The sequence below is a fragment of the Tiliqua scincoides genome, chromosome 5, assembly GCF_035046505.1.
Source record: "Tiliqua scincoides isolate rTilSci1 chromosome 5, rTilSci1.hap2, whole genome shotgun sequence".
Classification (NCBI taxonomy): domain Eukaryota; kingdom Metazoa; phylum Chordata; class Lepidosauria; order Squamata; family Scincidae; genus Tiliqua; species Tiliqua scincoides.
Genome location: NC_089825.1, coordinates 107679481 through 107689549, shown reverse-complemented (window position 1 = coordinate 107689549; position 10069 = coordinate 107679481). Strand labels below are relative to the sequence as shown.

The window sequence follows — 10069 nt, the reverse complement described above, 5'->3', positions numbered from 1 at the left end:
AAAACCCTTATTGGGTCTAGGAAGCCTGCCTATGTAAACTGCCTTCAGTAATATCCACAGAGTATTCTTAGGAGGAGGAGAGGCAGTATATAAATACAGAAATAAATAAAATAAATAAAAATCAACCAAGAACATATTTTACAGCCTAATCCTACCCCCCACCAGCCTATAGGACACAGCTATGGATCAGGCTGCCCATATTATTAGTAGGGTGTTAAATTATTCGTCCCTTGATAGGGAGTCAGAGCAAATGAAATCATGAGAAGCCCTAGCATCATGCAGCCAGCTTACAATTTATATTTTTTTTTTAAAGAACAAAAGTACCCAGACACCACATCCTATTATTAAAATACACGCATTCAGTATCCATGGGTAGAGAAGTAATCCAGCAACTTTACTGACTCAAAGTTCACAATAATTTGCAGCTTCCATCCAACATTCATCATGCTGTAAATGACCAAATTCAAAATGCAAGAGAAGCACAAAGGGAAAAGGGGAAAGGGAAATGGAAAGGGGATGTAAACTGTGACTTATTCAGACCCATGAATGTCTTTGACTGACAGGCTGCCCAATCCTATCCCCCGCCATATTATAGCATGCAGCTGCACCAACAGTGGCTGCCCTGCATGCTATGGTGGGGGAGGCCAATTGCACAGCCTGCAGGATGTAAGTAAAATACCTTTTCACTTACCGCTTGGTAGGCTGCCCAATTGCCCATGTGTCTCATTGGACCTACACCAGCCATTTTGCTGGTGTGAAGTCCAAGGAGAGCCAGAGCAGGGGCATTCCAGACCAGAGAAAGTTAGCAAGGATAGGATCTGGGCTCAGGTTGTAGCTGCCAGCTCTACCCCCTCCCTCCCAAACACACCTCTGGTTTCTCCAGCACAGCCCATCACTCTCAACCACAGATAAATTCTAGAACATTCCCTACGATTCCAGTAAAGAACAGTTCAGTCTCAACAATCACAGAAGAAGCCTGGAACTCCTGTTAGAATGCCTCCGATGAAATATCTTCCACAGGGCAGTATGAATCTCTTTGTTCCTCATGCTATAGATGAATGGATTCAGCATAGGAGGAAAAATGGCATATATCACAGCAAAACCAAGATCCAGATCAGATGAAGTAGTACTGGGAGGGCTTGTATACACAAACACACCAGTGAAAACAAACACAGAGATGACAATGAGGTGGGGGAGGCATGTGGAGAGAGCTTTTTGACGCCCTTGTTCAGAAGGAATTCTGTACACTGCAGTGAAGATGGACACATAAGTTGCAGTGATAAAGATAAAGCATCCAAAGCCTGTACAATTACCAAGCACAAGAAACCCAATTTCAATTAGGTACAATTCAGAACAAGAGAGTCTCAGCAACTTTGGAATTTCACAGAAGAATTGGTCCACAGCATTAGAGCAGAAGGTATTTGCAAAGGTACCACTAGTGTGCATTAAACCAAAGAGAATACCAAAAATCCACGCGCTAGCTGCCATCTGAACGCAAGCGCCTTTGTTCATAATAGTTTCATACTGTAGTGGATTGCAGATGGCAACATAGTGGTCATGTGCCATTATTGTCAGGAGGGCAACGTTGGATCCTGCAAAGAACACATAGAAGAAGACCTGAGCAACACATCCAGAATAAGAAATGGTTCTGCTATCCATGAGTGAATTAGCCATAGATTTGGGTACAATGACAGAAATGGAGCCAACATCCATGAGGGCTAAGTTCATCAGGAAGAAGTACATGGGGGTGTGCAGGCGATGATCAAGGATTACTAAAGTAATGATGAGAACATTTCCACCCGTGGCTATCAAGTACAAAGTGAGGAATGCAGAGAAGTGCAAGATCTGTAGTTCCTGGACCTCTGCGAATTCCTTGAGTAGAAAATTTGAAGTGGAGGTAAGATTGGGCATTTTTTTTTCTCCAGCAGGACATTACATGTGGGAGAAAGTAAAGATAGGAGCTCTATTAAAGGTGATTTTCCAGTCAATTGAAGCAGGAGTGGTTGTGTTTAGACCACTCCAGTCTATCTTCAAGATGATGAGCAGTACAGTCCCCTTGACCAGAAAATCTCTGTTGCATGGGAGGAGATGGACGATGATAACTGGAGGCCTCACCAAATCTGTTGTCATGAAACAAAATGATATTGATAATGATATTCACTGAAATGCATCAGTGTTGATAAGGGAACTCCTGCACAGACAAGCACAACACAGTGAAGCTTCCAAGTTAGGCCAGTTTGTTCATTATTTCAATGGCATTGCTAGGAGTTATAGGGGTTGCAGGCTGCATTGGGTGACTTGCACAGGGGTGTGGGGGTATGACAACACTACTCACCAAAAATGTTTCAATCTTGGTATTTTCAAATAATATCATGTTATATATCAATTGATGTATAATTTCATGCAGAATGCAATGAAACAAACCATGTGGAAATATCTCTATTCTATCAAATTTTATACCCAAAACCCAGTGTGGTGGGGCGATGTTACATCATCACGCCCACCGCCCAGGGCGCTGTCCCACCCACTGCATGGGAAGAGGTCGATCGTAGGGGTGATGCGCTGACCTCCCTTACTGGTGACACAGATTCTAGTGACATCACTGCTTTATTTTCTCCCTGATTGACCATGGTTTATCCAAAATACCTGGAGACAACATGAACTGAATGGTTTCTAGATGACGGAAAATCAGCTCAAGTTGGTTGCAGCTCATAGCAATGAAGTAAAGTGAATCAGCAGATTTACCGCCACCACCCAGAACTCCTGTATAGCAACTACACACCCACATAGCCACAAGTTGCAGCGTGGATCTGCCACAGAGCAGGAAGCAGCCTTAGGAAATTATATCACTTTGATCTCGCATAAGGGGACATGGCTTTTACTACAGTGCTGAAATTCTTTTCCCCCCTCTCAATCCAAGCCCTCTCTTCCAACACAAAATCAGCAGGAATTCAGTTTTTTAAAAACATAAGTGAATGTGAGTAATCGCTTCTGAATTTGGGACACCAAGGAGAGATGCCAATAACATAGGCATAGAAAATTGAGGGTCAGAAAAGTTTTTCCCAAACTTTATGGTGGTTTGATAAGAATTTGGGGTGCCGATTCCAAAAATGGCATCCGTTTTGCACTACCACGTCTACTTTTGGAGATATAGTATAGCCTCTTTAGTGAATGGTTCAAGCAGCTTCCTCATGAGGAAGCCATGGTGTAGGCTTCCTCATGAGGAAGCTGCTTGAACCATTCACTAAAGAGGCTATACCAGGGGTGTCAAACTCATTTCATACAGAGGGCTGAAGTTAGCATTCAGGGCTCCAAATGAGGGCCAGAAGTGATGTCAGTTCAGTTCAGTAAGACCTTTATTGGCATAAAACACAGAGAAAGAACAGAACAGAACAGGAATATACAAGGACAACACAACACAACATAAGCATAAACATCAGTCACTGCCCAGAGTCCCAGGGCTCTGCCTGGCTATTACCCCAGATAAAAAGGAAGCAACATTATCCAGAGTCTTAGGATCAGGAGTGGAAAGGAGAGACTGAAGCATGGTTGAATCCTCCCAGCCCTGCATCCTAGCTAGCAATGGACCTAGAAATTTCTTGCGTGACACAACATGTAGCGGGCAGTAAAAAAAGGTATGCATTAAAGTCTCAACGCAATCCCTACCACACTTGCATTTCCTCTCTAAGTAGGGGATACCGCTGAACCTGCCTGTTAACAAGGCTGATGGAAAAGCGTTACACCTTGCCAGTGTGAAAGCTCTCCGGGCCTGTGGGCACACCAGGTGGTACAAGAAGGAGGCCGGTTTCCCAAAACTGACTAGAATATGAAGTTGGAGTGGAGAACATGTGGTTCTGGTGGCACTAAACAGCTCTTGCTGTTCAATATCCAGAATTCTTCCTTTGACAGTTCTGTAAGCTGCATCACAACCAATCATACCTAACTCTGCAGTGTCCAGCCCTATTGACTTAATTTTAGTTAGAAGATCAGTGATCTCTATAGGCAGGACTGGATCCGATAATAATTGTTGCATTAGATCAGAAGAGGTGGGGTTAAATAAAATCCTAAACCAAAATTTCAGAAGTCTTAACCATACAGTAGTGATGTCATTAAGTGACATCATTAAGAAGCTAATGGCCAGAAATTAGACCCTGTTTTCATAACTGCATTTCATAACTCATTAACTGCAAATGACAGAAGAGAAAGTACGCAAATCTTGATCATATTTCAAGATTTGGGAGAGCCCAATTTTCTTTGGGCTGCCATTTCAGCTATAACACCTCAGCAACTGAGAGCCTGAGGGCCAGATAAAAAGCTTCCGGGGGCCGCATCCGGCCCCCGGGCCTTATGTTTCACACCCATGGGCTATAATATATCTCCAAAACTAGATGTGATAGGGCAAAACGGATGCCATTTTTGGAATTGGCACCCCAGATATACCCAGGAATTGGGGTAATGTTTAAGGAAGCAAAATCTGTGTTGGCCTGTGTAATTATCTCTATGCTACAAATCAAAGGTGAAGTTGTACATTGTACTGGATTATAGTAGGTGACATGCATTTGATCTGTTAGAATGAAACACAGTTTCTACTATGAAGCTGAAACAGAACACAGAACACAGCTTTTCCCAAATTGATGGGTGCTGAATCAGAAGACGTGGCATCCACAATAGAGCAGAAATAGCAGTGAACAGCCAGGAAGGAGTAAGGTGGAAGCCTTAATCCAGCCCTCTACTCCAATTACAAATCAACAGGAATTCAGTTTAAATAATTAAAAAAAATGGCTAAAGGTGAACCTTCATTTGTCCTTCTTCATTTGTTCATCCTGGGAAGTATTGGGTCAATATTTATCTCTATACTACCAACCTAAAGTGAAAATCTACACAGCCATTTATCTAAACGTCAATCATAATGCAATCATTTATATAAAGATAGAAAAATGTTGCCCATGGGCTCTTACTGGGATGAGCAAGATATGAGAGGAGCTATTCTAATGGTGGAGTCCTCTATTCCTACAGAAAAAATAGTGAGGCAAATGGACATCTGATGTGAAGCCATTGGGCAGCAGTAAAAAGAGCAACTATACTGTCAGGTGAACCCATCTGTTTCCATTTTGCATAAGTTTTCCCATGTAATGTGGAGTTTCTGTCATGTGGAATCAGTTGTGTTTTTTTTTAACTGAATATTTTTTATTCAGTTTTTTTAACTGAATATGTTTTTTAACTGAATATTGTATCAGCAGTATCACAGCAATGTGATCGCAATAGGATGTTATGCTAAATGCTATTCAGAAGAGTAAAAAGATGGATGGATGGATAGATGGATGTTTAGGTTGACAGATGGCTGAAATGTGGAAAAATTGAAGAAATATTTCCTTACCTGTTGCCTCGGTCTATCAATAGTAGGTAACACTCCTACTCCAGAATCTTTTAGGTCATTATGTTCAATATCGTTCCCTGAATCATTTTCCCTTCTTCGAAACTGGGTGCTATATGTGTAGCTCTTTCTTAATCAGAGACAATGTTTTGCCTATGAATGAAATTTTATTACTGTCTCCTTTGGTGTCTTTTGAGACCTGCTCCCAGGAGTCCAGGGCAGGTGATCAGGGAAAAGAAACGTTCTTGAGTATTTTTTTTCTCCTGTGATCTGATATTTCCCCCCGCTTTTCCAAATAAACTATAAGAGAGCATTGGCACAAGTAGATGGCATATGAGGACATGAAAAAATCAATAATCGTGACAGCTAGACCTCTGTATGTCTTGTGCTCAGGTTCATCCCCCCCTTCTGAGACGGATGTGACACCACAGGCCCATATGTCGGAACAAGTGACACAAGTTCTTCATGAAATGAGGAAATTGCTCCAATAGCAGATAAGAGTTGAAAGTCTCCAAACCATGGGATGGAGATGTGGAATCAGAAACTGCCTGTTAGAAAGTGCTGACTATACATGTATCATCCTAATGAGAATCAACAAAAAATGGGAGGCATGTTAAGAAATCCTTTCCAGTATGATGGGCTAATGGCTGCAGCTGCTGCTCCCTATGGCAGAGAAGAAGGAATAGGTCAAAGGATAACAGAGATGGGCAAATCTAACCTGGCTTGACTTGAGTCGAGTCACGAGTCTCCGCCCCCTTTAACTCAACTCGAAAATAAGTCCCAATGGGCAAACTTTCCAAGTCACCCAGAACAATTTGGGGACGAGTTCTGAGTCTTTTCTGTAAACAAGTCAGCTGTGCATAAAGATATAGCTGCTGCTGGTGTGTTTGTGTTGCGTGTGCATCTGATGCCCCCATCCCATCTGAAAACAAGGAGGGAAGGGGTGGGATGGACTGCATGAGAGCAGGAACAGTAGCGGCAAGAGGGAGGAGGGTCACATGCAGCAGCTGGGAGGCTTAACAGGATGACCCAATCCTTGGCAGCTCTACTCAGAAGAAGCCCCACTTTGGCCATACATTTAATGAGCTGCTGGAGCCATGCCATGAATTTCTCCTGGATGGCTAGGAACTGCCTCCCTCTGCCTTCTCCCCTCAGTCATCCAGGGGGGAAAAAACCTTCATCCAATGATCATTGGTTCCTTCAGAAATGGACAAGACAACTCGCTTGCACCTCCTTCCCGCCCACCTCCTGCTTGATGCAAAACCAAAACATTAGTCCTTCCCTGCCTCCTGGCTGGAACTGCTGCTTGCCCAGTCTGAATGATAGTCCCATGAGGTCTTTCACACTGTGAAAAAGGTAAGCCAGCATACCCAGACACAGACAGACTTGAGTCTGCATGTGTGGGGACTCAGTTCCGTGCCAGTGGCCTGAGACTTGAGTCAGTGCCGGAGTCATTGGCGCAGGTCACTTGAGTGTACACAAGTCAGCAAAAAACATGTGTTTTTGCGACTTGGACTTGAGTCACCTTTTGCAATAAACCATAATCTTTTATTGATAGTTATCTTTCTCTCAATCTCCTCTTTAAGCAAAAGGGAATTTCTCTGCATTACACCATCTTGTTATCCAGCCTACGATCCTAATGTCCCAATAAGGGCAGTATAGTAATTCCCCTAAACAAAACAGCCCTTTTGGTAACATCTGGACTGAAACCATCAATCCAGAGCTGGCTTTAATGTTCAAAAGTCTGAAATTGTAGTTGGATAATTCGGTGGCAAAGACAGGGTTGAAAGAATTCAATTCCTTTCACATTTCTTTGCCTCTGACTCCTATGTTCTGTAGTGGCAGCATGACTCATCTTACAACCCAGTCTCATCCTTCCCCTTCAGGTCCAGCCACACCAAAAAAAGGGTGTGCTGCATCCAGGAGGGGGAATCCATTGGTTTTGGAGGGGATAGGGGGTTTAAATCTCCTTACTTCACTGGTCTGAGACTGTCAAAACTGTCCAAGCAGCATGCAGAGGGGGCTTCTGAGAAAGAAAGAAAGAAAGAAAGAAAGAAAGAAAGAAAGAAAGAAAGAAAGAAAGAAAGAAAGAAAGAAAGAAAGAAAGAAAGAAAGAAAGAAAGAAAGAAAGAAAGAAAGATGGCTACTAATGGAGACTTTTGTTCCTAGAATGCTGCCCAAAATGTATAGTGCCACTCAGAGTGTCATCCTGCAGTAGAAAAGTGTGGCCTGGGAGATACTGTACTTAAAACAGAAAGTTGCAATTGCCGATGCTTACCTGTTATGGAGCCTCACACAACTTTCTTCAGTACTCTGAAAGCCTGACGGAAACCGGAAGAACTGTTAAAGATGCTCTGGAGGCTGCAGAAGGCTTTTGGAGGACCAAGGAGCCACAGCACAGGGCTCTGCCTGCCCTTGGAACAGCTCCAGAGGACAGGTGGAGGCGGTGCAGCATGGTGGTGCTGCCCAATGGGGCCTGCAGCTGCGCTGCCTGCAGCTTTTGCCCGCCCTGCCACTGGATGGAAAGGAAAAACCTCTGTCTTCCCCCTGAGAGAATTTTACTGATCCTTTTTCCCCCTAATCCTTGGTTCATGTTGGAATCACTATTTGATTGCGATCAATAAGGTAATCACTGACCCAAAGCATAGTTCAAGTTGTATATTCAAACCAGGTAGAATTTGATCATGCACAATTGACCAGCAAATTCACACTGAAATTTAGCAACAGAGAATTAGGGCTGCCACTGCACAGCAATCCACAGGAGTGTGTCTGTGTGAAGGGGCTGAGATCAGCCCAGGTCAGAATACATTCTGATGGTATCAATTTATTCCATTACAAATTAAAGGAACTGGACCAAGGTCTTGTCTAAAGCAAAACATATTGGCAAGGCAGCTAGAGAATTAAAAAGGGCAGCGTGCTTGATATCAGTTGTATTTTACAATACCCAAATGCACGGGGGTAAGCATTATCTATTTACATGGTCAAAACGCATCAACCTGACCATCACAGAGCAATTTGAGGGATGCTCTTCAAAGAGCACCAAACATGCAACAGCTTCCACAGGGCCACCTGGAGCTGCTTATTTCTCATGCTATATATCACTGGATTCATCAGAGAAGGAATTATAGCATACAAAGTGGTGAAGACCAGATCCCAGGTAGATGAAGCACTAGTGGGAAGTCTCATATAGGCAAAGCATCCAGTGAACACAAACACAGAGACAACAATGAGGTGGGGCAGGCAAGTGGAGAAGGCTTTTTGCTTTGCCTGCACCGAAGGGTTTCTCAGCACTGTAATAAAGATGTGCACATAGGTTACGACGAGGAAAATGAAGCAACCTGCCGAGAGGCTTAAGGCAAGATCAAGAAGCACAGCTTCAACTAGATAGAGTTCTGAACAGGTGATCTTTAGTAATGCAGGCAGTTCACAAAAGAATTGACTGATGACATTAGAACAGAAAGGGGTGGAAAATATGCTGCTTGTGTGTATTGCAGCATACAGAAGACCAGTGATCCAGGCACTGACAGCCATCTGAATGCAGGCTTTTCTGTTCATAATGGTCTCGTACCGAAGTGGATTGCAGGTGGCAACATACCTATCATGTGCCATTATTGTGAGGAGGACAAAGTCAGATACTGCAAAGAACAAATAGAAGAAGACTTGAGCCACACACCCCAAATAAAAGATGGACCTGCTGTTCATTATGGAATTTGCCATGGATTTGGGTATTGTGACAGAAATGGTGCCCAGGTCCATCAGGGCTAAGTTTATCAGGAAGAAATACATGGGGGTGTGCAGGTGATGGTCAAAAGCTACCGCAGCAATGATGAGAAAATTCCCAGTTATAGTTATCAGATACAATGCTAGAAACACAACGAAATGCAAGATCTGTAGTTCTTGGACCTCTGAGAATTCAAGTAGCAAAAAATCAAGCTTCAAGCTGAGATTGTACATCTCTCTCCTTAAAGTAGAGGTGGTTGAATCTCCGGTATTCCTTTCCTACTGAACTTCACGGTTTCTTTTTACTTCCATTTTCTCTTTGATTAAAAATCCCCATCATGGGAAATATTTAAATATTTAAGTCAGGGGTGCTCAATACGTTGATCGCGATCTACCGTTCAATCTCGAGGCAAAATGAGTTGATCACAGGCTTCTCTCCCATCCATGCATCCCTGGGAGTGAGCCCCGTTGACTCTACTGGGGCTGACTCATGAGTAGACCTGGAGAGGAGCTGCTGGCAGGCTTCTCTCCTGTCCACGCATCCCTGGGAGTGAGCCCCGTTGACTCTACTGGGGCTGACTTACCTTTCCCCTGTTTTTGCACTGATATGTATGGAGATCTGCCCCCCCCAACTTCCATCTGTTGGTTCTGTGTGCAAGCGGTTTTGCACTGGTCTTGCTGTGATGTCTATATAGAGATCTTCCCTCCCCCACACCTTTCCCCTGTTTTTGCACTGGTATGTATGGAGATTTGCTCCCCCCCCCACTTGTATTGGAATCCAGGAAGATCTGGTGAGGAGGTAGATGTAGTGTCAGCAGTGGCCCCTTTAAGGGTAAGGCCTGGGCATCTAGCAGAGTGTGCTGCACAGCTGCAGCCACTTGAAGGCCATAGGGCCCTCAGGGATGTAAGAGCACCTGAGGCAGGAAGGGCTCCACTTATTTATGTGAGTCAGCCTTTTCCTACACGAAGATCATT

The 10069-nt window shown here is 43.7% G+C and overlaps 2 protein-coding genes across 2 annotated transcripts; both read right to left on the bottom strand.

Moving 5' to 3' along the window:
* Nucleotides 1–963: 963 nt before the first annotated feature.
* Nucleotides 964–1911, bottom strand: LOC136653026 (olfactory receptor 14I1-like). Its single transcript, XM_066629951.1, has one exon. It carries the CDS (start codon nucleotides 1909–1911, stop codon nucleotides 964–966), a length of 948 nt encoding a protein of 315 aa, XP_066486048.1.
* A 6466-nt stretch (nucleotides 1912–8377) lies between these two features.
* Nucleotides 8378–9328, bottom strand: LOC136653025 (olfactory receptor 14C36-like). The gene has a single exon (XM_066629950.1). The coding sequence runs from the start codon at nucleotides 9326–9328 to the stop codon at nucleotides 8378–8380; it is 951 nt and encodes a 316-aa protein (XP_066486047.1).
* Between the last annotated feature and the right edge of the window lie 741 nt (nucleotides 9329–10069).